Source organism: Populus trichocarpa, chromosome 1 (assembly GCF_000002775.5).
Source record: "Populus trichocarpa isolate Nisqually-1 chromosome 1, P.trichocarpa_v4.1, whole genome shotgun sequence".
In the NCBI taxonomy this organism is placed as follows: Eukaryota; Viridiplantae; Streptophyta; class Magnoliopsida; order Malpighiales; family Salicaceae; genus Populus; species Populus trichocarpa.
Window position 1 is genome coordinate 45,135,310 of NC_037285.2, and position 27,850 is coordinate 45,163,159.

Below are 27,850 nucleotides of genomic sequence, written 5' to 3' on the forward strand. Positions count from 1 at the left end.
AGAAGAGTACTCTTAACCAACAGGGAAAAGGCGGATTCCGGTCCGACATCCTGTATAGGGTGGGATGAAGCTGTTCTCTTTTTGGAAGAGAGTAGGGCCCTCGTTGAGCCTGAGTTTGTTCGTTCTGTGTACAAGGTTGGCTTGCTTTGTGGTGCCGTTGATACCTTGCCTAGCTGAATAACTGATCGACGGTGGAATGGTAAGCTTTTTCGTTCACCTACACTTGTTCCCGCCAGCCAAACGACTTAAATGCAGCTGCAAACACCTGCAAACTTATATATATATATATATTAAAAAAAAAGACTGGGTCTCAGCCGGGTCGACCAGGTTTCGCCGGGCCAACTTCCAGGCGGGTTTTTATTTAGACCCGGACTGGTCCCAGCCTCGGGTCGGCTGGGTCCCGGGTCGACCCGCCGAGTCGGTCCAGGTTTCAAAACTATAGCTACCCCGCTCAGGTTTCCGTACTTTATCATTAATCAATACAAACACAGCATAATAAATTGTAGTTTATAAAAAACAAGTACATTAATCACTAATTTTGATTGTGAAGTAAGACGATGTTTTTTTTATTTTTTTATTTTGAATTGTTTTGATATATTATTGTTAAAAATACATTTTAAAAATAAAAAAATTATTATTTTAATATATTTTCAATCTAAATATAATTTAAATAATTAAAAAACAAATTTATTTTAACAACTTTTGTTTTTAAAAATCATTCAAATATCTATTATCACTTGAGCCGGGCTAATCCAAAGCCCACAAACCCATCCCCCACCACACACGCGAAGCATAATAAATCATCCCATCCTCTCCATCTAGGGTTTACTTCTCTTGAAAAAATAAATCCTTAGATCTCTCCCCAACCACCACCTTATCCTCCATCAGAATAACACAATCCCTAACTCCAAACATGATGCAACAACCAGGAATCGCCGGAGCGGGTGTCCCGCAACCAGATCAACAACAACAATACCAACAGCAATGGATGATGCAGCAACAGCAACAATCGCAACCCGTACCTCCTCCTGCTGGATGGACTCCGCCGCCTGTTCCTCCTCCGTCCCAGTATGGTTCAGCCGCCGGAAGTGCTGCTGTTGGAGACGAGATCAAGTCGTTGTGGATCGGGGATTTGCAGCAGTGGATGGATGAGAATTATATTCTCAGCATCTTTTCTACCACTGGGGAGGTAATCTTTTGATTCCAATTTTTTGTTTTGGTTTTTATTTTCGTATAAATAAGAAGCCTTATGTTTTAATCTGTAATTCGTAATATTGTGCCTGTTCCTTGAGAAGTGGACTGAGATGGAAATTTTTTGGTGGAACTTTTAGGAGAATAGGAAGTATAAATTTTGTTTGTTCAATTTATTCTATTGATTGTGTATTTAATTGTGATTTGAAAACAGATCTAAGGTGAAGAGACTAGGTTTGTTTTGTGGATTAATGATTTTTTTATTTGGAAACAATAATTTATGAAAATAAAATAAAATTGATGGGCTGTGTTAATCTGTATGAACGGGATATTTTGTTGATGGGAAATATTAATGTTGCGTAGTAAAAAGAATTTTGATGAATGGTATGCTTTTGTTGTAACAGGTTGTCCAAGCAAAGGTTATTCGTAATAAGCAAACAGGTTACCCAGAGGGTTATGGTTTTATTGAATTTGTTAGTCATGCTGCAGCAGAGAGGATTTTGCAAACATACAATGGGACACCAATGCCAAACAGTGAGCAGACTTTCCGGCTGAACTGGGCTACCCTCGGTGCCGGCGAGAGGCGCCAAGATGATGGGCCTGATTATACAGTTTTCATTGGAGATTTGGCTGCTGATGTCAATGATTACCTCCTACAAGAAACATTTAGAAATGTTTACTCATCCGTGAAAGGTGCAAAAGTTGTTACTGATAGAGTTACTGGACGTTCAAAGGGATATGGATTTGTTAGATTTGCTGATGAAAATGAACAAATGCGTGCCATGGTTGAGATGAACGGACAATACTGCTCTACTAGGCCTATGCGGATTGGACCAGCGGCCACAAAGAAACCTTTGACCCAGCAATATCAGAAAGGTATGTTTTTTGCAACTTTGGTTGCTGTGTAGCATGGATACTTCTGTTTGATTTTATTTTGTTCTGCTTACATTTGTACTCTTATCTCTAATGTTGAAAATGCACATCAGATTGGTAAGCTGAATGTTTTGTGTACCATGTATGTATTTTTCTTTTTTGAGGTGATGTTGCCTAAACATGCTCTTAGTTTTTTGTGCTTCCAGTTATGCACTTGAAGATAGGTGGAATTTAAAGAGTCATTTCCTTCCAGCACTTACCTTTGTAAACTTGGGCACATTTAATTTAGTTAAAACATGCAAAAACTTATATAAAACTCATGTTGTCTTAAAGCAGGACACCAAGAGGCTCTCATTTTGGGGAGCCTGGAACTGACTTCAGCTGAAATGATTCCACTTAAATGCGTGGCCTCATTTTAGGTCAGTTATTTTGTTTACGTCATAAGCTTAATTTCTTGTGGCATTTTGCTACATTAACGAATTACTTTCCAGTTTGTTATTTTCAAGGAGTTATGATGTCAAGCTAAATATGTTCTTTTTCCTAAAGATGGTGTAATTTCATTCAAGAGTTCCTTTATTTATATTAATCAGACAAGAATCGTTGGTTTATTTCTTCATGGTTCAGCCCTTTGCTTTGTTCACTTACGGTCAGCAGCTGTTTTTGAGTTCTTGTTTGGTATTTAGCGAAACTATTTACTCTGACGTGGATTCCAAGCATTAGAAACCTTATGAAACCAACCTATGATGATGGATTCAGAGATGTTCTCTGTCATGGGGGTCATTATTCTGACCGCCAAACTCAGAGTTTTAGTGCCCTTCAAGCTGCTCTTTTTTTTATAACATACTTTCTCTCTTATTATTTTTATTTCTTGTGCGACTGAGAGCATCCATGTTTTGGAGGAAGTGCTTGATCACATGCTTCTGTCATTCCATTCCTTAAGTACCTACTCGAGGATCAAGTCCATGTATCTTCTTGTAGAGATCTATATGCATTTAGTGTAATAAGACATCGGGTTATTTGATTTTGAAAGGAGATCTCTTCTTTCTTCTGTGATCATCATCTTTTGACTTCATCCTGTCTTGTATGTCACTTTCTTATTCTTCCTTCTTTTCCATCATTTGTCTTAGACTTGTCTTGCTTAAAACTTAGATAGGCTGTAAACTGAACTTTTGCTTCTGTTCTCCTGTTTGTCTCTGCACTAAGGAAATCAGGAAATATGGAACCTAGAATAACAATTTTTTCCCCAGAAACCAATGGGTTTATTGTTGATAATAACATCAAAAGGTGCTAACATAAAATCTGAATCACGTTTCCCATTCTCTCTGCAAATATGAATCTAGTTTGGAACTTTCCAATTGTTCATGCTTTGAAGTTTGGATATTGCGAAGTATTTGGGCCTTAAATACTTTCTACCTTGATTACCTTTCTCATGATTTTTTGGCTGTCTGTGCTGGGGTTTTATGCTAGCAATGTTCATCTTGAAAAACAACAACTGAAAATTACTTCACTGATGCTCAGTGTTTTGACAACTGACAACAGTATAATGATTTAAAACTGTTGCAAGGCAAGTAGATTAGTTGCATTATTTCTCCCATACTCTAGGCAACATTTATTAACTTCACACTCAAAATGGTGGGCATATGTAAGCAGTGATATTGTTATAAACTGAATTTCCTTTCTTGTCAAATTTCCTGAAAATACTAGCAGTAAGCTGGCTAAGCTGGCACTGGTCAGTTAGCTGATTTTGATGGAGTCAACTCCACTAATATAATGCAAAAGTTAATTATTCTTTGTTCGCTATATTTGATTGGGTAATTGATTTTCTGTTATCTATGCGAACCTCTGTAAATCACTGTACCTTGCATGTAGGTTTTTACCCTAAAGAAAAATCATCTCTTAGATTTTTTAAGAACAGAAAAATAAATTGATCTTTTTTTCCCTGAATGCTCCTCAGAAGTAGTGTTTTTTTAATGTTTAAACTCATTCCAGCGTGATAATATTGTTTGGTTTATTCTTTGGGTTTTCCTGCGTGCTTTCTCCATGCTTACATCTCCTTGGATTTTCATACAACACCAATTATCCTTCAGAGAAGCTCTGGGTTTGGTGCCTGCTGCTTTTTGTTTGTGTTTATTCATGTGTTATTTCACAAGCATTTGTCATTTGCAGCTGCTTACCAGAGTCCTCAAGGAAATCAGGGGGAGAGTGATCCAAATAACACAACAGTGCGTAGTTTGCTTTATTGTTGATATGGATTATTACTTGCTGAAGTGATTTGACTTGTTTCTCTTGTCTGCAGATATTTGTTGGTGCTTTGGATCCAAGTGTGACTGATGACACTTTGAGAGCAGTGTTTAGTAAATATGGTGAGCTAGTGCATGTGAAAATACCTGCAGGCAAGCGTTGTGGATTCGTTCAGTTTGCTAATCGGTATATGAATACCCTGATTTCTGTTATTTTGGATTGTAATGATTGCCTTGTCCTGATTTGGTTGTCTGTGTTTTGTTGCATTTAGCACTTGTGCGGAGCAAGCACTATCGATGCTGAACGGAACTCAGATAGCTGGTCAAAATATTCGACTCTCATGGGGCCGTAGTCCTTCTAACAAACAGGTTTGGCTGATGCCCCTTAAATCTTCCCTGTTTTTACACTTGCGATTGTACCAGTGTTTATTTAAAAGGTGCATCTATTGGTTTCGACCAGGCTCAGCCAGACCAAAGCCAGTGGAACGGTGGTGGATATTATGGATATCCACAAGGATATGATGCATATGGATATGCTGCTGCTGCTGCTGCCGCCGCCGCTGCCGCTCCCCAAGACCCTAGCATGTATTATGGAGGATATCCTGGATATGGAAACTACCAGCAACCAGGAGCTTACCAACAGCAACCGGGAGCTTACCAACAGCAACCCGGAGCATACCAACAGCAACCCGGAGCTTACCAACAGCAACAGCAGGTAGAGTAACCGTATTTTAGAAATTTTTCGTTCACTGAATAAATAAGAGCTCTATTCAACCAAGGCTTGACTAGCAGAGAGTAAGCAGTTGAACTTTTAGAATAACAATACTCAAATCTCATCCTATTTTGATTTTAGTTTCCTGATTGCTGGTAATATAATCCGATGCAAGAGATGCTTCAGTGCATTTTCTATTGCTGGGTGTATTAATTCTGGTGAATTGAATGATTTTGATCTTTATTCAGTAGTGGTGTCATTTGATCCTTTTGTTTTATTAGTAATAATGTCTTTTACGTTCTGGTATGTGCAGTGATCTGCTTACACTGCGGTATCGATGTGAGAGGACTGATGTTAATCGGTAGCAGAGCAATCCTAGGTTGCAGTTCACTAGTTGCATGGATGTGCTTGGTGTTCGGAGTTTGGTATTTTGACATTTGTTCTAGTGTTAGCAGTGTTGTGGGCACCATATGGGGAGGAGGGGGCATCACTGCATTCTGATATGATCATGGTTTTGTAATGTAATGGTGCCTCAAAGTTTGCACTATTTGCCTAATGGATTTTTCGCACTCGTGGCTCTTTAATTACTTAAATTATGGTTTACTTTTTTATTTATTTATGGGATGTTATGCTCTTTGAGGTTTGTGTCTCGTATTATTCGATGATGTGGTGCTCAAACTCAAACTTTGCTATATTTTTACAAGTTGTAGCTTTGTCTCATACTCTCATCACCTCATGTGCTTCCTTATTAGCTCATACTCTTATTCCACACCAGCAGCTCATAAAATCAAAACAATTCTCTTCAAATTTCTTCTCTTCTCTTCTCTTGCAGATCTAAAAAATCTCCGTAATAAAATTAAAAAAATATATAAACGACTCGCACACCTCGCTGAGCTGGACTCTGCTCCTATCCCAGAATAAAAAAAATAAAAAAACTGATAGGGGGTGGTGAATTCTTTGTACATCTAGATATAATGCAGGAAGACTGTATTTATGATTTTGCTCTTCACAAAAAAAAAATTAATAAACTACATATTAGTGGTAATGCTGTAATTTCATAAAGATTAATTGGTTATTATATTGATCGAGATAAATGTGATATTTTTATGTTTTTAGTACAATTTAATGACTGGTGTACTACAAATCAAAATAAATCTAATGGAGTTTAGGGGTTAATTTGTCCTTTTGTTTTTGAATGCACAATGAATTAATTTAATTTCCATTGGACTCGTAATTGTTTGCTTGCTTAAATCAAACATGTTATTTTTTTTTATTTTTTTTTAGCATTTGATCTTTAATTTTTTAGGATGTTATTTTTTTTCTTTGTTTTGGGGTCTTTTGTCAATTTAAATTTGTTTTTAATTTTATTTTCCAAATTAAGAATCGAGAGTCGTGACTTTTTCCTGTTGGGTTACATCAATCTCGTGATTAAGGTCACAAATTTGAAAGACTAACTTGATTGATAACAATTTTTTTTGTTTTTTTTACATTGATTTTATTTTTTAATTTTATCCTTTAATACTTTATATTTTATCTTTTTTTTATTTTTTTTAAAATTTATTATGGCCTCATAGACATATTGTGGATTTGGCAGGTATGTTCGGGCTGACTTGGGTTATTTCTTCATCTTTTTTTTTATTAATTTTCTTCCTACTACACTTGATTGTTTTTTTCTTTTTAATAAGTGGTTTTTCTTTTTTGATGATCATTTTTTTTTCCTAGTTCCTTTTTTTTTTCCTTTTAATAAACGATCCATATAATGTCATTATTTTTTTTTGTTACCGTATTTAAGTTAAGCTTTATTTGACTCAGCTAGATGTATTACTTGAATCAGAATTTTTCTTACTTTTTTGAAATACACTTGCACCCTTTTAATATATTTTTCTAATGATAAGACTTTGTTCTCGTGCGGGCCACGAAACTAGTTTCTCACTAATCGTGCTCGTCGAGGAGGCCAGAAAGTTTGAGGAGAGCTGCGAGTGCTGCTGTAGGAGGAGCTTTTTCATTACTAGGTAGGGATTGTGATGAGAGTCTTTAAGAGTTCAATATCAATACTATCAGAGGTAGCTTTTGAGATTTGCTTCAGATGAGTGTTGCTCTCACTTTTGGTACCCAAATGCCCATCATCAAGCTCCCTTGTCTTAATTCTTTAAGTTTTCCATTCTTTTTCTATGTTTTCTTCTTGTTTTTTTAAATCGAACAGGTGCTTAAATATTGCTGTAGTGCATAAAATTCTGCCGACTTGTTTATACGAATTGGCCTTTAATATTTATTCGGCTCTTTTAGATTGTTAAGTCTTGTCTTCATATGATTTGGGATAAGGTGGCTAAGAACATGGAACTTACGCAGGATCGTGTGAAGGAATTGTAGGCATGGGTCTTGGGGAAACGAGAAGAATGGTTCTTCCTCTGTCTTCTTTCAGTACTTGGTTCTTTCTTTCACTTCCTCTGTCGAATGTTACATTATCTTAGGACTTAGCTCAAGTAAGAGTTGTTGGCCGAGCAAAACTTTCCAAGAGTCTCGATAAAATTCTCTCTTTCATTACTGTTTTTTGTAACCTCAAGCTTTTCACAAAAATCCTCTCCATGCAAGAAAGCTAGGTTAAAAAAATAACCCGTAACATGAAGGTTACAATGAAGATGCCTATCCCATTGCTCCTTAATAATTGTTGTATAATCAAGATTTTAATAAGTTTTTTCATATACATCTACTATACGTAACAACCTTATATGAGGGCCAGCAATTTTCACCATAATCAAACACTAATCCCAAAATCTGCTATCCAAGAAGATATTTTGCGAACCTTTTTTTTTCCAGGTATAGATCTGGATACCTTATGATCTGTGAAAAGCTTGTTTGTTGCCGAAGCTTGAAAGTCAAGCTAGAGCACATGACTATTCTTCTTTGTTAGGAAGGAGGTTGCAAAACGATTTGGTCTCGGACGCACGATCTCTCCCCAAACAAATCTTTTACTTAACCAAGCTAAAAGGCATTGATGATTGTCTGCAAAAACTGTCACCTTACATGAACGTGATGCGAGGCTTTGAAAGTGAATGCTACTGATAACCTTCAAGATCAAGTTCAACGAATATTACCTTACTTAACATGTACCAACTTCCTAGCTTTTATATAACTAGATGCGTTATCAGCATGCATAATTATTAAATAAAAAAAGAGAGAGAACCTGCATCACTAATGTAATACAAGAGCCAAATTCAAAATTTTATTTTCTACCAAGGGCTCTATGATTTGACATAAAAGCACTGACGTTATCGATCATTTAAACTCTTTCTCTCAGCAAGGAGAATAAAAAAGCTGGTAGCAGCATGCACACAATTCTCAGAGCCATCAAAACATAGATTCCAGGTGGTACAACTAGAAATCATGTGATCAGTGCGTATCACAAGTAATCTGTATAGTGCTGTTTTTCTTCAGAAACAAGCAACTCAGCAAACTATTCTTAAAAACAAAAAAGGACACATACAAAAAAAGTATGGGAATTGGGAAAGGGGCAGAGAAAAAGAAATTGCTCATCTAGGCAAAATTGTAGGTTGAGATGAAGGTTCGCACTGTAGTAAACAGGATCTATGAGTGCATAGAACTCAACAACTTCAGGGCAAGAGCTTCTTGGTCTGCAAGTGAAATGGAATCGGTACTTATGCCTGCATTATCTTTACTTTCTGTCATCTCGGCATTATCACTATCACTATCAAAATATATCTTTGATCTTTTATGCTTTCTGCCCTCTCCTTCTGAACCAGAGAGATCATCCTCGCCTTCTCCATCCTCCTCTAAACCCATAGATCCTATTTTCCTCTTCATCTTTTCCTTAATCCGTTTCTCTCGGCGGCGCTGGCGATCTAAAACTTTATCTTCCTTGTCCACATGCTTCATTTGTTCCCTCATGTTTTTATAGTATTCTTCTCTTTTGTCTGCAAATGAACAACAGATTAATGAGAAAACAAAGGCTGACCAATGCAAAGGACAATTTGTTTCAGCTAGACATTTTATCTTTGGCAGACAGCCAATCAAAACAACTATGATCTATACTCCATAGCTTATATGTGTTTTTAAATTGTCAAAAAACCGTAGCAATGTTTTCAGAGCTAGCAATAATCACGGTGAAGGCCACAGAAAAGTAAAGCATTACTTTGTTTCAGTGCAAAACAAGCTAGTTCTGTCCGGGAATATCAGTCAAGATAATTCATGCCTGGAAATTCAGGAGAAGTTACCTTGGTCAAGCAGAGATGAATTAGCAACATTCTTTCTATCAGCCACTCTTGCAAGTGGAGGAAGTGTATTGCCTTCTTCATCAAAGACAACCCTTGTCCCTACCGGTCTATGGACATTGATCTTCAACTTCTTTTTCTTCAAAACTCGTGTTGCTGGCCTGCAAAAACAAAACCAGATCCCATTATTAAGGATAAGAAAACAAAGGTTTAATCCAATAAAGATTTAGCCTAGTCAGATGATTCATTCACAAATAATTCCAATGTCTTATTCCATTACATTTCACAAATGAGGAATAATTCCAATAAGAGGCCACATTATTGCATCAATTAAGTGCGTGTTTCGTATTGTGGTGTAGAGTGCTTTTTAAAAGTGTTTTTTACTCAAAAAAGAATCAAAATGATTTTTTTTTTCATTTTTAACACCAGCACATCAAAATTATTAAAAAAAACACTAAAAAAAGCATTGATTTGATGTTTTTTCAAGGAAAAAGCACTTAAAAGCGGAAGCCACCGCACTTCCAAACAGGTTTGATGGGGAAATTAGTCATTTGAAAATCTTCAAAAGCTGCTTGTAGTTAATTCTTATATCTAGAAGCACTGTGGCATGAACATATTTCCATATTTTTTAAGAAGTTACTTACACAAGATCTTCAATTTCGCCTGTTTTTGCTTCACTCCCATTTAGAGCATTCTTCGTTTGAAGAAAACCTTTTTCCACGTTCTCTTCCTCTGAATCACCAATCTTTAGATTCTCTTTTAGTCTGCCCACACTTTCTTCCCTGAAGTTACCGATATCAAGCTTCTCACCTGGTATCTCTGCAGCATCCTCCTTTTCAGAATCTTCTGATTCGAGAAGAGCAGATTTTCCAAATGCCTTTTTCCCTTTTATTTTCTGGTTCAGAAAACGGACTTTTGGGGTCATAGGTAGACCCAATGAAGCTGAAAATTCTTCAATAGATAGCTTCAAAACATCAAACACTTCTTTGTCCTTCTGTATATGTATAGATCGCAAATATGTTATGAAGGCCCTCTGAGCTAGCTGCTGCATATCAGGATACTTGACTAGTAAAGCTGACAACAATCCAGAAACTGGCTGCAGTCTTTTTGTATTTGCCTGAGAATCAGCATAAAAGCATGTTTAGCATCATGAACCCATGCATATAAGGGACTCAATGCTGTAAACACAAATTAAAGTCAACCACCGTGACTGATTATTTCAGGTAGTAAACCAATCAGCAGATCTACCCCTCCAAATTGAAATAAACCAGGTTAAGATAATACATTTTCCGATTAAGGCACCCACCTTAATAAACTGTACGGGAATTTTTGCTGTTTGCAATTTTTCAAGCATTTTCATTTCTGAAGGCATCAGAAACAAAACTGACCTTCCTCCAGCCAGATAGCGTGCTGTGCGACCAACCCTGTGTATGTAGGATGCAACATCATCTGGACAATCTACCTATAGAAGAAACAAGTTCTAAGAACCTCATCATTGGGAAAGATGTGCCAGGGCTTTGTCTCAAAAACAAATATCTCACCTGGACAACCCAGTCAACTGCCTTATTAAAATCAAGGCCTCTGGAGGCTACATCAGTTGAGAAGAGAACTGAATGACTTTCGCAGAACTGAGAATAAATTCCCATCCTTTTCTCCTGCTTCATCCTTCCATGGAGACACTTCAATGGGATTCCAGGCCGTAGTTTCTTAAATGCTTCAAAGACAAATTTCACCTATCAAATGGCGCAATTCAGAATTGTCAAGAACAGTTGTAACTGGGTTGATTATGAAACTAGGAATTGTAGAAAAAAAACAGAACAAAAGAGTTACATCTGGCACGCTTGAAGAGTGGACAAGTAATACTTCCTCAACTACCTATGCCGGCCAAACCATTCAATTATATTTCCCTGTCTACAACACCAAATCTAGAAATTGCCAGGTAGAACAAGATGAAATCATCTCAAGCTCGAAATGCATATGCCCATACCAATGCACTCATCAATATAATATAAAATTTGAGTGATCCACTAATGCTCAGTTAACTATGGCCTGCCGTAAACAAATTAACTTAAGTCGATGGAAGGAACCATCCAGGCTCCAAACCCAATCACACACATGTCTACTACGAGTTCCTACTGTCTTAATCAGCATTGGCTAAAACATGTCCAACTAGTAATTGAAGACGTGGCTTAGTTCACAACCAAATACAATGGCGGTATTAAATCAACATCAAACACCCTTATCCAACAAAAAAATCACTAGCTTCTCAAAGGAACACTGACAAGTTACCTGTTTGCAGCTAGAAAGAAACACAAGAATCTTTGAGTTAAGATGAGCTTTTACAAAACTCCATAGCATATCTAGCTTCTGCTCAAGAGGAACAATCATTGCAGTTTGCTGCAGGCGGCTGGGAGTTGCTGTCTCAGCATCTTCATGCACACTGATATACTCTGGGTCCTTCAAACTCAGTCTTGCAAGATCCTGAATGGACTTTGTTTGAGTTGCAGAGAAAAGCAATGTTTGTCTACGCTTAGGTAGCTGTGCGACAATTGCATTCAGAGTCTTCTTAAATCCAACATCAAGAATACGATCTGCCTCATCAAGGACCAAAACCTGTTCTATGGCCGGCAATGCACTCAAATCAGATAAGACAAAATAGGATCTAAATTTAATTCCCAAACAGTAGGTGCATAGGCACAGGAAAGAAAGATCAGTATGGAGTTCATTGGAGCAAGATTAAGTAGTTGGAATGGTTCAGAGTGGAGAAAAAGTTAAAGAGCATTTTTCCCAGCAGAAAATGAAAGTAAAACATCATAAGAATGTTAGTTGATACGAAGTGAAAGTAATTAGATTTGGAAGCTAATTTCATTTCTCTCTCTAAAACAAAAGTCTTCTGACAAGACATTGTGGATAAGCACAGTCTCTTGTGTTATCCATGTTTTGCAAATGAAAATATAAAAAAATGACCAGCAAAAAAAAGAAAAAGAAAAGGAATAAAACAGTTATGTTGACCTGAAGCTGTGAACAATCAAAATTTGGAGTCTCGTCCATATGCTGAAGAAGTCTTCCAGGAGTGCAAACTAATATGTTCAGAGCATTAACATGCTCTTTCTCCATTTCCACTTCCTTTCGACCACCAATGAGTAGTCCAGCGCTAAAGTTATGGAACTTCCCAACAGTTTTCAATACATCAAAAAGCTGCCCTGCTAATTCCCTTGTGGGAGAGATAATGATGCCGCCTACTCCATCCTCGGAACCCCATCTTTCTTTATATAATTTTTCCAAAATCTGAATTCCAGATATAAATCAATAAATATGTAGAAACATAAAAACATCAATTCCATCATCCAATCATCCAAAAAATTCTCTATTGAACTGCGAAACAAGTAATAGTCTAACCTTCAGATTTAAGTGCTCAAGTTAAGCATCCCTGTATTGTTCAATTAATTCTCATTTCAAACTGACAAAAGAAAAACTAAACTACACTAATTACTTCCTAAAAATCCATTCTTTTCCCGATAATTAATCTGTCAATCAAAGTACAGAAGCACAAAACTAAACTGTACTAACTTTAATAAGAGAATCATAATAAAAACAACCAAAACAAGCCGAACCCCTCAAACTTAGAGCCGAGAAAGATATAGCACCCATTCATTTCCAATTATCAATTTTTTTCCATTCCGTGCCACCAGAAAAGGCATCTGTCGACCCTAAAAATCCATTCTATTCCCAGTTCTTTTTTTGTTTTCCTATTTTGCAACACCAAATATCTGTCACTGAACCACACAAGCTCAAAATAAGAACCACACTAGGTTTTTCCCCCCACTTTTTGCATGAAAAAGGCAACAAAAGCAAGCAAACCAAACCCATAAAACTCAAAATAAAAATAAAACCAACTCACAGGAATAATAAAAGCGAGTGTTTTGCCAGACCCAGTTTTAGCAGCACCAAGAATATCCCTTCCACAAAGAGAATGAGGCAAAGAAGCCCTTTGTATATCAGTCATTTTAGAAAAATTCGCTCTCTTTAACCCATCTTGCGTTCTCTTTGACAAAGGCAATTCCTTGAACATTGTAGCCCCTGAATATCTTGAAAATTTATCATCTTGAAGGGGCCCAATTGGTGCATCTTTTGGTAGTGGTGGGAGTGATAAAGGGTTGGTCCCTGAGTCTGGTTTTTGTGAGTCTATCCATTGGTTTAGCTTGGAGATTTCTTCCTGTTCTGCTTCATGACGATCCCTTCTTGTTTGTTTAGACTTTGGTTTTGATTTTCTCATCGTGGAAGCTAACTCTGGAAGTTGGAGAGACAGAGAGATGAAGGCAATAGCTAGGAGAAGATTCGATGGGTTAGGGTTTTGTCAAGGTTTTGCTTTTCTTTTGTATTTTATTTTTGGTCTCGAAGCCACGTGTGTATCTACCTGGAGACACGTGGCAATAATTCAGAGTAACTGTCCCTTCCCCGGCCATGTGTAAGAAAAAAACAATTTGAAGTTTACTCGGTTAATTTACAACTCGTTTAAAATTTATTAACTTTTATTTTTTAAAATAAAATCATTTTATTTTTTTAAAAATATTTTTAATAACTAACCCAAAAATCCATTCAACCCTAACCCAAAAATTGAGCCGAATAAATTTAATAACTAGTAGCTATGATTTTTTTTCCTTTTGAAAGACGTAAATTATAAATTTACAATAATACGCTTTTGCCTTAAAAAAAAAAGTATTTTCAATTTCAAAGTCTGCAAATAAATATCAACTCTTAATTATCTTATTCATATTTCCAATAAAAAAAATATTTTCTGTTTTTTTTTATTGGATTTCAACTTTTGATGATAAACTAGAAATCATATTTACTTATTAGTTGAGTTGAAAAAGATTTTTTTTAAAAACAAAATAAACAAGAGTTTTATACATGAGATTTGGTCAAGACTAAAGTGAGTTTGTTCATCCTTGCATGTAAATAAAAACAAAATTGAAAGAAAATAATTTTTTATGAATATTTATATCATAGATAGTATGCTCAAATTTAATCAAGAAAAAAAATAGTTCTGATATAAAAAACTGTCTAAAAAATACTTTGATCCGAAAAAAAAACACAATGCTCTTTTCTAATTCAAAGAAAAAAAATCTATAATAGCAGATGTTTTTTTTTTAGAAAATTTTTTTGCATTTTTTTCCACAGTGTATTAGTTTTTTTTTCTCATTTTGTTTTATTTTTTTTTTTGCATTTTTTTTACTCACATCACATGTATTACTTTCCTTTATTTTCTCTACAGTAATTTTCTTTTTTTTATTATTTTTTTTAAATTATCTTTGTCAATTGAGCTGGTTAAAAATTTTGTTTTGTAATTTTTTTCACTTATAGTGTATTATTTTTTTTTCATTTTTTTTAAATTTTTGTTATTATTAATTTTTGTTTATTTTTTTAATATTAATGTAATTGAAAATTAAGTTTTATAATTTTTTTTCATTTTACCTTTTTACAGGGTTAAAATGGTTTATCTACTTGCTAGGATAACCCAAGTTATTCCGGTTTACAAGTTTGGTGAGATTTTTTTCTTTTTAATTGAACTTGACTTTGTTATCGTTTATCTCATAATAATTAAATATAATAGTTTCAGAAAAAAAAAACCATTATACATAAAGCTAAAACATGTGGGGAAACTACTGTAGCTTTCCTCATATATTACTGTGAATTGCTACAGTATTTTTTTTTCTTTTTTTGTCCCAAAATTATGTTATAGTGTTTCCGACATTGTTTTTTTTTATATTTTTTTTAAAAAATTGACTCTGTCAATTTTATTTTTTTAATATTGAGCTGATTGAGAATTTAGCTTTATAATTTTTTTTCTTTAAAACACTGTGAATTGCTGCAGTGTTTTTTCACATGATTATTTTTATGATTTTTTTCAAAATTATCTTCATCAATTTTTTTTAATATTGAGTTGGTTAAGAATTATAATTACAATAAAACTAAATCATATGAGAAAAGCGTTGTTGTTTTCTGCACAAAACACTGTGGATTGCTACAATATTTCTCTAAATGGCTTTTTTTATGATTTTATTAGGGAAAACACTGTAGTTTTCTTCATAAAACATTATCAATTGCTACAACGTTTTTTCTCATAGGTGTTTTTTCCTTCCAAAATTATTTTTGTCGATTTTTTTTAATATTAAGTTGGTGAAGAATTTTGCTTTATAATTTTTTTTGCTTTTTATTAACAGAAAAGCTAAATCATGTGGCAAAAACACTATATCTTTTATCACAAAACACTGTGGATTGCTACAAATCATTTTATTCAGTCTTTAAGTTTTTTATCACCAATACAATTTTGTTTTCCGTCATGAAATATTAGCTTCATCATATCTTTAGTTTCTATTACTTATTTAGCGCTAATTTACAATTATAATACTATTATATATATATATATATATATATATATATATATATATATATATATATATATATATATATATATGGGGACATGTCATCTCGTATATATCTAAACAACGGAACAACTTCTAGTCAAATATAAAAGATATAAATATGAATAAACATTTTATTAAAGTCTCCACTAAATTCTAACATGATTATCATTATCTTTGTAACATTCACAAATTGTTTTATTTTAAAAAATTCCTTTTTAATTATATATATATATATAAATAAAAAAATTATTCTAAAATCTAATTAAAGAGTCCTTTTTGAACTATTAGCTGGCATTCCCTAATATATCATTGTTCATCTTCTTTTATTATATTTTCATTTTTATTCTCTCTTAATCACTGTCCACGATTCTCTCTCCCCATAATATATCTCCCTTGTATTATTCAATTTACTCTTTATAAAATTCTTTTGGTTACGTGTGTGTGTCAGGAATTTAATATAATAATTTAATAAACTTTAATTATATTTTAAATTTTAATTATTAGCTTTTATTAAATATATTTCTAAGTATTTTTACCACTCAAAGTTTGTAGTTATAAATATTTATTTAATAAAAGAGATAACTACGAGAGGGAGAGATAAATAAAAAATTTTAAAAAATAAAAATTTAAAGAAGTATTAATAATTACACTTTAGAATCATAAGATTTTTTTTTGATAATTTTGATATATTAATATTAAAAATAAGAAAAATTTATTTTAATATTTTTTAAATAAAAAATATTTTTTAAAAATATATTATAATACTAAACACCCACTTATTACATACATGTATTCGACATTAAAAAAAAAAGCCAACGAAAACTCATAAAACAAAACGACAGAGACACGATCACGTACAAAGAACACACAAGGAAAAAAGCATCTCTCTATTTTCCAATTTCCTGCCATTTTTTCCTTTAGATCTCTCCTTCCATCTAGCACAAACTCTTTGTAAGAAAAACTTACATACACAAAAGTCTTATCACTGTTTTTTTTCGGTACAAACAGAGATGGGTTACAAAAACAGAGCAGAAGCTGAAACAGAGGCATGCTTAAACGAGGCTTTATTGTTTGCTACTATGTGTATAATTGGACTCCCTGTTGATGTGCATATTAGAGATGGTTCTGTTTACTTTGGGACTTTTCACACTGCTTCTTTTGACAAGGAAAACGGTGAGCGTGTTCTTTCTTTCAGAAAAAAAGATTGCTTCTATTTAACATTGGTTTTTGAATTACTTGAAAGTTATGATTTTTGTTCAAAATGGTATCTGGGTTCTGATTTTTGTAAGCATTCCTAAATGGGTTTTGGTTTTATTGAGAAATAGTTATGGTACTTTTTGTTATGGATGGGATCAGATTGGATTCTGATCTTGGTTTTTGCCTATTGTCTAAGCATATATTTTGTTTCTGTTTCTGATTTTTACTCTATTTAGTTAAGTAATGGAGGGTTTCGTTGTTTCATTTGTTTAACATAGACTGAATTTGGTACTCTTGGCAATACGAGTCCATAAAGATTGGAAATTCATTTATGAAGTCAAGTTATGGACTTTGCGTAGGTATTGTTTTGAAGGAAGCAAGATTGACTAAAAAGGGAAAATCCAGTGCAAATGTAGGTAATGGGAGTGTGATAGAGACACTTGTAATTCTTTCAGTTGATATTGTTCAAGTTGTTGCTAAGGTATGCAACTCTTTCTTTTTTAGATCTCTGTTAGTTATAAGGATTCAACATTGGAGAGTCCGCCTAATATGCGTGCTTCATTGTATGTAGGGAGTTCTATTTCCAGCTGATGGTGTCGCTGCAAATATATCTGGTGACAATGCAGAAGCTGCTGTAACCAATGCTTCATCTTCTGAGATTGCAGTGAGCGAGGCAAAGAAATCTAACATGTTCACTGTGGATAGAAAGAAATCTAATCAAAACAGGTATTTCCTTGTTTTGGATTTGGGTTGGAAGGATTGGTGTTAACTGTTGAAATTTAATTATAAGTTGTAACAATTTAAAGTCATATCTATTGGTTTACTTTTCTTTTCCATGTTGCATTCATTTCCAAGTTGACTTTTAGTTATATTTTGGTGGTTTCTCTAGGGCGACATTTTTTTATTTCCATGGTTTGTACATAATGAGCACCACTTTAGCGCCTTTTGCATGTTTTCAGACACATATATACTATTGTTGAGTGATTAAGAGATAACAACCTACTTTTTTCCTTCTGTATTAGTACAGAAAATCGGTCTAGGAAATATTTCATCATCCAAGCAATATTCCTTTTCTTTGGTTATATGTATAAAACTCTTCACTAATTGTACCTATGAAGCAGGGGTTCAGCCAAAAACAAGAACGGTTCTTCTCAAGGTCTTATGCTGACAAGAGCAGTGAAGGATCATGAAGGGAGAAAAATGCCACCAAATGACATAGGAAATGTCATGGAATTTGAACATGGGAAAAGAGATGGTGTAAATATCTCAAAGGTGAGGCTTCTATTTTCTTTTTCTTTATTTTTTGTTTTGTCTAATAGGGAAAGAGTTTTCTAAGCTTGTCTTGATACTCATCAAAAGATATCTGTAAATGATTTTAACTTGTGTTTGATTATTAGCATTCCTGTCACGAGAGACCTGTATCAGCTGCAGCATAGTCGCCTGTTTATAATTCTGACAGCAGGTTTTTAGTTTAAGATGGCTGTGCTTTTTTTTTTTAATGCTACCTAGGATGCATCTAATTGATGGTTTGGATGATATGATGGATTGGCACATGGCTTGAAGGGAATCCTTTCAATTACTGGATAAATGAGTCAGTGGTAATTAATATATGTAGCAGGGATACATTATTTAAGATGCTTGTGTGTGAGAAAGAGATATAGGTACACTTTTCACTTCTTTTCTTTTTAACTTTTTTAATTTCTGTTTTGTGTACGTAGAGAGAAGCTTCTTCTGGTGACTCAGTTAATGGAAGGTATAAATTAAATTACCAGCCTTTTCCAAGTTTCAAGTGATATTTACAAAGTTTAAATTATTTTCTTATATGAAATTCCTTCTAACTTTCAGATTCCTGTCAATTATTTTTTTCTGACAGGCAGACTGGAGAAGACTGGTCACAGGGGGAGCAGGATCTCTATAAACATAAGTTTGAGTTTCAAAGGGAAAAGAGTGTATGTCTTGACAGGCATAGTTTATTTCATTGCTTAATGCCCTATGTTTGTAGAAGTGGAAACTATTTGTCTATTGAGTGTTTGATGTAAATTTTTACTTGTGCAATTGATTTGTGCAGGCTGATGAAGTTCATAGCCCAAATGCAATCAGTAAGTTCAATTTCCATCTCTGGGTTTAATTACTTGTTCAGAACTTAGTAGACAGGTCTGCCTTAATATTGTGAATTTTTTTCACGAAAAGAAAGTAGAAGAGGAGGCATGCATTCTTTTAGTAGTGAATAGTTCTGATACTACCAGTGGATATGTTTGTAATAAAATACTCATTATGTATATAAGACTTCGTTTCCTGGCTTCATAATAACAATCATTATTGATAGACTTTGGGCTTTTGTATCAATTGTATCATATTGTACATAACATTCATGCGAATTTAGTGGTTGCATGCCATTTTCTGATTTTTTTTTTTATTATTACAAGGCCCTATGTTGAGATGCATCTAGGCCATAGTTTGTCTGGAAATTGCTAAGCTTTACCACTAATCCCTGATTTTGTCTTGTATTTTTTTAAATGCTTTTGTTGGTTTTGATTCTTGTTTTAATTGCTTATTTTGCTAACATGCAGCAGGGCCTCACCTCAGTGAAGCAAAACCCGTTGCAGAAGGGCGAGTAACAGTGAAGCTGTTGCCTAACGGTGTATCTTGTAATTCTGCTGGCGAGCTTATGAAGCCAGACAATCAATACCGTGGAAGGCCTGCTTCTGTGGGAACCACTTCTCCTATTGCTGTTTGTGCAAGTGTTTCAACTTCTTCCAATCCAACGGTTGATGTTCCTTCAGAATCACTCTGTAGTTCATTAGCAAATTCTACTGATGCAGTCTCTCCACGAATCTCAGAATCTAATAGAAGCTCCAAGGCAAGAACCATGTTTTTACCTTTTGGTACCTACCTCTGTGTCATCTCACCTCCTTTGACTGTCAAATTTATATGGCAGTCATCAGGTCACTGGCTGTCTCGTCAGTAAATCATATAATTTATTGAACCAGCAATTTTTATGAGTAAACTGAAATATTTTGTTGAATAGTTACTGCAATTCATATCTGGTATAGATTATAATCTATACCACAAGCATTGGTAGAAATCATTGGGTTTAGATTACATTGTAGTTTCCTTGGAATTTTGGAATATTTGCAAGTTCAGTTTTATAATCATGGTGATGTTTTTGACATTAATTTTCTTTCAGGCATTCAAGCTCAATCCAGGAGCAAAAATTTTTTCTCCATCTTTTTCCAATCCTATATCAGCTACTGCTCCAGCAGTGCCAACTGCTGCAAGCATGGCTTACATATCAAGCAACTCTCCAGCGGTACCTGTTGCTGTTGTGCAGCCAGAAGTTGGGATCCCTTTTGCACCTCGTTCATCTGTCCCTGCTAAGTACCCCCCCTATAGCAACTTGACAGCGGTAAATGGTGGCAGTGGTTCTCAATTTTTGCAACCTGTATGTGTTAGCTAACTTCTAGTTTCTTGCTTATTTAGTAACTCATATCTATTGAAGTCACTAGAAAAAATCAGGAACTTTATGGTCAGCTCTTGGAATATTTTTTTGGTTGAACTAGCCCAAGCTAAACTAAATGACTAATTGTCAAGAGAGGAACCCTCTATTAGTTCTCAAAAGGTTTCATTTTGGCTATAGGTTGTTGGACACATGGGAAGCAGAGCACAGCCACAGCCACTTAGATATTCTGGTCAGTATCATGCTGTTCAGGCAGCACCAGCATTTGTGCCTCCAAATTCTCAATCTGTAAGTAGAAGGAAGATTCACGTGATATCCTTTGGGCAGTTTATTTCTGGTGCTCTGTTGTTTTATTGTTGGATTTGGAGATTTGTAACTTTATTTTCTAATCTTGTCGCTAATCTGGCTCTCTGTTTCTCAAGGTTATGGTTGGACAACTGGGGCAGCTCATGTATATTCAGCCAGTTTCTCATGTAAGATACCTGCAACATGAACTAATTAAAGCACTCTGATGTTTGATAGTTACAGATACAACTAACATGTAGTTTCTGGGTGTTGTAGCTTGTATTTAACTGTTTTATTACCGTGCTAGGAAGCAATTTAATCTACATATGGGGAGGACGGTTTTAAGTCATTATCTGATCTCAAGATAGTTTCTAGAATCAGCCTTGAGCAGTACTTCTAAGCTTCATACTAACTCTTAACACCCTACTGTGATTTACTTTTCTAATTATCTATATAGTTGGCTTCCTCAACCAGTGTTACACCATGCTACTCTTAACATGGATGCTTTTATATTAGCCAAGTTATAATAGAAGAATGCTTGTTGTGTGTGTCACTGATCCGAAGCTAGATAGCTAATTAGCTAAGATTATAAATATGCTATATTATGTGAAGGAAATAGCAATTATTCGTATCTTACTGACCAAAGCCTGCAGCTATGGAATCTTGCATGTATATCATGAAGGCCTAGTGGCAGGCTTATTTTCTTCTTTTTCGTGCATAACTTCTTTCTCTTTTTCAACACTTCTGTCATTTTTTGGTTGTTGGAGCTGATCCTCTTGCATTTCAAGTCATCTCAAGCTTTTAATTTCTTCACTTCCCTGGAGTTCTTATCCAAGTAGATTAAATGCATGTTATATTTCTCTGATTGTTTCATTGCATTTGTACCATGAAAGGATTTGGTTCCAAGCGCAGCAGCCATATCATCTGTATCTGCACGTCCTATGTCAACTCCTCACCAAGTCCAATATCCTAAACACCAAGGTATGAGAAAGGTATTCCTTTTATTGGTTGGAATTTTTCATGTGCTATATTGCAAGAGATTCTGGTTTCAAAGGTTTGCCATTGCACTTGCTGCCATCAATGAGGCTGCACATTCCAAGCAAGCTTAGATTTTTTATGTTACTGACTACATGAAGGGACAACCTAACTGCCAGGCTAGCAGCAAGTCAGGATAACTGTTTCAAAAATTAATGTTGAAAATTCCAACCTCTGTCAATGTCCGCAAGGGGTTGATAATCATTATGTGCACAACCATTTGAGAAACTGATTACTTTGAGTTTCGATTTAATGAGAAAACTTAAATTTAACACTACAAATCAAATATAGGGAAGGTGATCATGTTCTTGCTGGTGCTTGTTTTAGAGCTCCAACATATTCGCACACCCCACCCACTTGCAAAACACACAGAAAAGAAAATGAAGAAAAATATTTCTTGAGCATAATGTAATTATAGTGGCAGTGCCAAGTCTCAGCATCTCTATGTTTTTCTATCGAGTCTTTGAATTTTTTTTTTTGGATATTGCAGGAAGTGCAGCCGGCCAAACCTTGCAGCTCTGTGTGGCTCCACCTTTTGTAGCTGGTGGACAACAACCATTTGTAATGCCAAGCCATATTCCTTTTCTTCAGCCACCTATCCCTGCAATTCGCCCCATTCCAGTCCCAGGATCCAATACTCTTTTCAACACCAAGTTTCCATGAGTATATTCCATAGTGAAATCAAGATTCGTTTTCGTAAACAACAAAATTTTGATCCATAGTTCTACAGAAAAACATCAAGCAATAGGCAATTAGTTTCATCCCTTATTTTCAGGGTTTAACTCATTTCAATGATTTCTTGTGAAACCTGATTTGAGAGTGATTTTTTATTTGATGATCCATGCTGTAAGGGTGGTTTTCTGTTTTGGCGAAGAATTATGAGAAGTTCCCCCCCGGTAGAAAGAAGAATTGCATCTTGAAAGGTGATAATACAGGCCCAAAGGTGTAAAGTGTACAATATTGAGACAGAGGCAACAGCTACAAGGTTTTGATACAAAAAGTCAGCAGGATAATTCATTTCATTTTTGGCTTAATTTAGCAACAGTTTTGGGGTTCGTGCAGTGCAGATTATTGCTGATTTGTTTTTGTTGCTGGGAAATGTTGAGCGTCACCTTTTCCATCGGCCCTAAGGTGTAGGCATCCTTGTTTACAATCCGTAGAAGCAAAGTTTACCATCATTTGAGTGAGAAGTGAGAGATTTTATATCACTGGAGATTTATTTTCATGGAAATTACAATGTCATCTCTTCCCTTTTGTTCCTCTCTCCTCTTGTCATGGAATAAATATTATTAGTAGCTCTTTTGAATAACATAAAATTTCTATCCAGTGAGAACCTCAGCCTGGAATATTACTCTTGGTACCCAAATTACCTAATGTGAACAGCTTACAATGCATTTTACTCCAGATGAATACTTACAGATCATGCAGTTCCTGAAATACCAACACTGCGCCACCTCACTAAAACGAGTGAATTAAGACACCACAGGGACAGGCCTTAATTTTCCTCGTCTATTTAAAATTCTCCTTGCTAAATCTTTGCTCACCCGTATCTTCCCTTTTACCCTGCAAGATCGCTTTTAGCAAAGTCTACCTGGCACTAGCACAGCTAAAAGCAGGCATGTATGATACAATGATAAAAGCGGAGGCTGTATAAATGTCTAATAAGAAGCTATCTTTCAATTCAAACTGTGAATAAATTACAGTTCCAAACGCTAACAAGCACCTAGGTTTCCTTTATAACTGTAAAGAAAAAATAAGATTAAAGTCTTTGAGGAGACACTTAGCCTCCCACTTTCAAGCAAAGATGGATCTTCTGTGGCCTCTATACCTAGTTTATGACGCTAATTATCTATAGACTTGTACAAGCCTAGCAATTTATTCTCCGGAAACATGTCAGATAGTCCAGAAGCAGCAGGTACACCATCTGCCCGTGCCCTGATCTTAGAAATACTACTCCATTCACTTCCAACCTCGGTTTCTGGGCTTTTCAAATTATCTAGTTCAAAATCCAGAACCTGCAGCTGGCTCCTCAGTCTGAGCCATCAGAATGTCATGTTTTCCTGCAAAACCTTCTTAAGGTTCAATGTCAATAACAAGTCATTGATCTTGGTACATGACAGATAATTGAACAATTATTTTACCTGCAAGAGCTGAGTCATTTTGCCAGTCTTGTAGTCCTCAGAAGGTATAGATGCAACTGCAGGATGGCTGTCAACAATAGGCTGTAAAACTTGCAGCGGTTTAACTGACAGGGCCTGTTCTGTGTCACTGCCATCCTTTTTTTCCACAATACCAGAATCTTCCACAGGCAAGTTAACAGCTAAGCTGCTATTAGTCTCTGTTGATTGTGATGGAGCATGAACCCTCCTGATGACTTCAGTTAACAGTTTCTCAAAAGGCATATGTGTTGTTTTCATCGGGCTGACTTCTGATTCATGCAGTCCCCCTGCTGGATTTTGATTAAAGGGACTTGTTATCACCTGGTGGTTATTTTGAGATTGAAATTGTATAATCTCATTTGTTGGTGTTAATCCATTTGATGAAGGAGCAGCATCTAGAACCTGCTTGCCTTTTGAAGGCACCAGATGAGCAGTTTGGTTTGTGGCACTGGCACTCAGTGCACCATTTGATAGATTGACTGGCTGAAGTACAACAGGAACTACATTGCCTCTTGATATTGGAGGAGTTTGGGGTACCACTGAAAGCACCTGCTTACCTTTTGAGCCAACTGGATTAGCAGCACGGTCAGCATGAGCAGTTCCATTTCTATCTCTAGGCCCAGGCTAACGGGTGTGTACCTGATTATTGCTTTCTCTCGTAAGGGGAATCTCATTCCTTCTGATCATTGGAACATCTGGGGCAATATCATTTTCTGGATTAACAGGGATGTAATGTCCAGGCTTAAAAACAACACCCCTCAAAGTGGTTTCTGTATCACCAACCCTGACATTCAGCAAATATCCAGCATCAAATGTTGCTTCTATGACACCATACACTGACTGGCCTATCATGGCATCAATTGCATTGTTAACTGGACCTACTTGATGTGGCTGATTACTATTGACCACTCCAAATCCAGGAGGAGCATGAGCATTCTCTCCATGGTTTAGATTTTGAATCCCTGGAACGTTAACATGTGCATTCGCCACATGATCAACCTCCATTTTAGGGTACTTGCGTGGACGCCCACGCCTGCGTTTCAGAGGGACAATTGCTGAAGCATCAGGATTATTCCCTTGGTTTGCTTCACTCATGTTCAGTATAATTTCCTGCCTTACCCAAATGATCTTTTATTTGTTTCCCTCCCTGCAGCAAAAGGACAAGTATTTAGTTTGTGAAGCAAATTATGCCAACCATGATGGAATGAAGGCAGTAAAGAGATGAAACACGTGCATTAAAAAAAAAAGCATTTAAGTTCTACAAAAAAGTGTATGATATCCATTATGGAATTCTAGAGAACCACTAATGTATGTAGTGCGATAATCCCAAATTTGGTATATTTTCCACAACTGAGATCCTCAGGCCTTAAAAGGATAGGCAATAAAGTGGGAGAATATGAGTCTTCTGAAACCATGTTTAGAATGCTCAATGCTTATATACTACATGTTGATCATGTCTAGAATAAAAAATGTTGATAAACTTTACGCTTTAGCTCAATGAATCATGCTAGAAAAAAATTGAAACAAGTTAATACCTTAACAAGCAGAATTAACACACCTGATACGGGAATGATCACTACTATACAATACATAGGATATATCTTGAGTTGAATATCACAAGGTTTAATTTCATACTCTCTCATAATAATTGGCTATCAACAGTTTCAAAAAGCCAACTGAATTTGACTTTGACCAATTATTTTTGAAATTTTTATCGGTTTCAAATCTAAAAAATTAAAATTTAGAAAGTTTCAATTCATATTTTTTTTAACATTTTTTTTGTTAAATTTTTAATCAAAATAAAACTAAAGAAAAAATTATTCAAAATCATGTTATATTGACTATGAAAAGTTGACAAGGGCCAATTATTATGGGATAGAGGGAGAAATAAATACTAAATTCTGCGAATTAGGGTGCTCAAGTCAAAGAACATGAGCAAAAAATTTCTTAGATAGTTAAGAATGAAATTGCCTAACTTATCCAAAACTATTTTCGACAAGCTTGAATACCAAGATACTCCAAAGCAATACAACAAAACCATACACATTTCTATTTTCTTAATTTGTAATTTAGCAATTAGTGGTATCCTTGGCCAAGCTTGCGCAAATCAAGACAACATCCCCCTCCCTAGTTTGGTCAAAAGCATACAATCTATGCTAGGACTAGAGGTATCAAGGGGAAATAAATCATCATAGCCTAACCTTAAAATAGAATCACACCCTAATCCAAAACAATACACACTCCAACTAGGGCAACCTCTATGTCACTAGCATACATGTTTCTATTACAAAGTTTCCATATGTACAAGCAATCCCCTGAAATTATATGGATGGTTCAACAAGATGAATCAATACATCAATGCCGCAATTGTGATTTTTGATACATAGCCATAATGCCTCATATTTTTAATGAACCATATATAACACCTCATTTTAAAAGGGGGATTGTTATTATTATAATGTTGTCTGCATATAATTGTCATGGCCAAATTATTAGATCAGTATATGCGCACAACATTTGATATTTTTAACCATTCACATACATGAAATAGAACCTATGGAAACATGACACAAACACAGACAACAACTGCAACATGATACAAATGTCATCGCAACTGCAACCATGATTTCACGACACATTGAATAATTAACTTACTATCACTGCCATCATTACCCTTCAAATCTATAGTTAATTCCATTTTTCTATAAAAGACAATATCATCGGTATCCAATGGTTGCCAACTTCACCAGGGTTTAACATTTTTTTGACATGTTGGGATTCGATACTAATGAGCGTATTTTCTTAAGTTGAAATAGGGCTACCCAATCTAGGTTCAAGTGGGTTGATGAATCAAATAAAGGTTGTTATTTGACTGCAATTGGATGACTCATATTTGATTTATGGCGCTATGATAAGGGAATCATAGCTAATCATAGCTACTATCACCGTCATCATTACCATCAAATCTATAGTTAATTTCATTTTTCAGTAAAAGACAATATCATCGGTATCCAATGGTTGCCAACTTCACCACAGATTTAACATTTCTATAGTTAACATTTCTTTTGCATGTTAGGATTTCAATACTAATAAGTGTATTTTCTTGAGTTGAAATAGTACTACCCAATCTAGGTTCAAGTGGGATGATGAATTAAAGAGCAGTTGTTATTTGACGCTGCAATTAGATGGCTCATATTTGATTTATGGAGCTATGATAAGGGAATCATGCTTATAACAATATTTACATAGTAACAAGCATTATTAAAGATGCTACACAAGTAAGTTTCCAAATGCTATCAACAAATATTATAACCTCTTAATTTATACAAGGATTGAGCTAAATTGCATACAAGCAATCCCTAACTTTGGTAGTTTCTTTGTGTTAAAAATGGAGACTTCTTGGTGTTTGCCGGAACTCCAACTTGGGTATACCTTTTGTGAACAAGAAACAAGGTAAAAACATCTTTTAACAATATCAAATCATTTATTCATAAAAGTATTAGTATTTTCATTTATAGTGAATCATTTAATTTTACTACATTGAAGAAAATTCTGATTTGATACCAATTCATGCCTGGCACGACTGTTACATAACACTTGGGATGCTCAACAATACTATATTCGCAATCATGACAACGAACACTGAAGCAGCCACGAAAACATCAAAACTGTGCCCACCTATTTGATTTGGTAGTAGTATTGACTGCAAACTTGGTTGACCAACAGAATCCCAGCCTTCAGCCAACCCCAAGTTTGACTATCATCGTATAATATTGATCATCACATTATGCTAATATAACAACATTCTTAAATTCACATCCTACCGACTATTATGGCTATTATAATGGCCATCATGCCATAAGAGCCTCAATTTGAGCCAATTTCTCTCTCTTGCCACTATTAGCTTCCAACCATTCTCCACGTTTCACTTTTCTTCAAGTATTTTCACCAAAATAAAGCTTCAACCTTTAAATTTTTGCTTATAAAGTCGAGATCCAAGGGATTATTTAAGATTTTATGGGAAGCATTTCAAATATTTTATGT

The 27,850-nt window shown here is 35.1% G+C and overlaps 4 protein-coding genes across 8 annotated transcripts; 2 read left to right on the top strand and 2 right to left on the bottom strand.

The window, feature by feature from the left end:
- The first annotated feature begins 788 nt into the window (after window positions 1-788).
- LOC18095820 (polyadenylate-binding protein RBP45C) lies at window positions 789-5,736 on the top strand. Its single transcript, XM_024592517.2, has 7 exons — window positions 789-1,189; window positions 1,596-2,067; window positions 4,231-4,286; window positions 4,361-4,491; window positions 4,577-4,673; window positions 4,765-5,019; window positions 5,330-5,736. The coding sequence occupies exons 1-7, from the start codon at window positions 914-916 to the stop codon at window positions 5,330-5,332; spliced, it is 1,290 nt and encodes a 429-aa protein (XP_024448285.2). The 5' UTR covers window positions 789-913; the 3' UTR covers window positions 5,333-5,736.
- A 2,616-nt stretch (window positions 5,737-8,352) lies between these two features.
- On the bottom strand, window positions 8,353-13,615 carry LOC18095971 (DEAD-box ATP-dependent RNA helicase 32). Its single transcript, XM_006370637.3, has 8 exons — window positions 13,147-13,615; window positions 12,258-12,533; window positions 11,535-11,858; window positions 10,787-10,978; window positions 10,552-10,707; window positions 9,890-10,362; window positions 9,249-9,406; window positions 8,353-8,948 (listed from the first exon to the last, which is right to left on the bottom strand). The coding sequence occupies exons 1-8, from the start codon at window positions 13,519-13,521 to the stop codon at window positions 8,602-8,604; spliced, it is 2,301 nt and encodes a 766-aa protein (XP_006370699.2). The 5' UTR covers window positions 13,522-13,615; the 3' UTR covers window positions 8,353-8,601.
- A 2,862-nt stretch (window positions 13,616-16,477) lies between these two features.
- LOC18095972 (uncharacterized) lies at window positions 16,478-22,973 on the top strand. 5 transcript variants are annotated; one of them, XM_052456679.1, is made up of 13 exons: window positions 16,478-16,846; window positions 17,230-17,351; window positions 17,442-17,596; window positions 17,992-18,142; window positions 18,589-18,623; window positions 18,744-18,819; window positions 18,939-18,969; window positions 19,441-19,730; window positions 20,058-20,312; window positions 20,508-20,615; window positions 20,750-20,800; window positions 21,506-21,604; window positions 22,138-22,324. In XM_052456679.1, exons 1-13 carry the CDS (start codon window positions 16,684-16,686, stop codon window positions 22,186-22,188), a joined length of 1,587 nt encoding a protein of 528 aa, XP_052312639.1. In that variant the 5' UTR covers window positions 16,478-16,683; the 3' UTR covers window positions 22,189-22,324. The 5 variants fall into 5 exon arrangements, with proteins under 5 accessions (XP_052312639.1, XP_024449686.1, XP_024449684.1 ...); XM_024593918.2 differs by having other exon boundaries at window positions 16,479-16,846; window positions 20,058-20,276; window positions 21,506-21,593; window positions 22,138-22,973; XM_024593916.2 differs by having other exon boundaries at window positions 16,480-16,846; window positions 21,506-21,593; window positions 22,138-22,973.
- A 297-nt stretch (window positions 22,974-23,270) lies between these two features.
- LOC18095973 (protein METABOLIC NETWORK MODULATOR 1) lies at window positions 23,271-24,901 on the bottom strand. The gene is made up of 3 exons (XM_052448677.1): window positions 24,500-24,901; window positions 23,789-24,430; window positions 23,271-23,719 (listed from the first exon to the last, which is right to left on the bottom strand). Exons 1-3 carry the CDS (start codon window positions 24,899-24,901, stop codon window positions 23,690-23,692), a joined length of 1,074 nt encoding a protein of 357 aa, XP_052304637.1. The 3' UTR covers window positions 23,271-23,689.
- Window positions 24,902-27,850: the final 2,949 nt, after the last annotated feature.

What these genes read in the sequence shown, in the direction of transcription:
- LOC18095971 (XM_006370637.3), bottom strand. Translation starts at nt 13,521, where the DNA reads ATGAGAAAATCAAAACCAAAGTCTAAACAAACAAGAAGGGATCGTCAT. An exon ending in GGCGAAATTGAAGATCTTGT is followed by an intron (nt 9,407 to 9,889) that starts GTAAGTAACTTC and finishes TTGTTTTTGCAG; the next exon opens with GCCAGCAACACGAGTTTTGA. An exon ending in TTCATCTCTGCTTGACCAAG is followed by an intron (nt 8,949 to 9,248) that starts GTAACTTCTCCT and finishes GTTCATTTGCAG; the next exon opens with ACAAAAGAGAAGAATACTAT.
- LOC18095820 (XM_024592517.2), top strand. Translation starts at nt 914, where the DNA reads ATGATGCAACAACCAGGAATCGCCGGAGCGGGTGTCCCGCAACCAGAT. An exon ending in TTCGTTCAGTTTGCTAATCG is followed by an intron (nt 4,492 to 4,576) that starts GTATATGAATAC and finishes TGTTGCATTTAG; the next exon opens with CACTTGTGCGGAGCAAGCAC. An exon ending in GTAGTCCTTCTAACAAACAG is followed by an intron (nt 4,674 to 4,764) that starts GTTTGGCTGATG and finishes GGTTTCGACCAG; the next exon opens with GCTCAGCCAGACCAAAGCCA.
- LOC18095973 (XM_052448677.1), bottom strand. Translation starts at nt 24,901, where the DNA reads ATGAGTGAAGCAAACCAAGGGAATAATCCTGATGCTTCAGCAATTGTC. An exon ending in AAAATGATATTGCCCCAGAT is followed by an intron (nt 24,431 to 24,499) that starts GTTCCAATGATC and finishes CACACCCGTTAG; the next exon opens with CCTGGGCCTAGAGATAGAAA. An exon ending in AAATGACTCAGCTCTTGCAG is followed by an intron (nt 23,720 to 23,788) that starts GTAAAATAATTG and finishes TTGAACCTTAAG; the next exon opens with AAGGTTTTGCAGGAAAACAT.
- LOC18095972 (XM_024593916.2), top strand. Translation starts at nt 16,684, where the DNA reads ATGGGTTACAAAAACAGAGCAGAAGCTGAAACAGAGGCATGCTTAAAC. An exon ending in TTGTTCAAGTTGTTGCTAAG is followed by an intron (nt 17,352 to 17,441) that starts GTATGCAACTCT and finishes CATTGTATGTAG; the next exon opens with GGAGTTCTATTTCCAGCTGA. An exon ending in ATATTCAGCCAGTTTCTCAT is followed by an intron (nt 20,801 to 21,505) that starts GTAAGATACCTG and finishes GTACCATGAAAG; the next exon opens with GATTTGGTTCCAAGCGCAGC.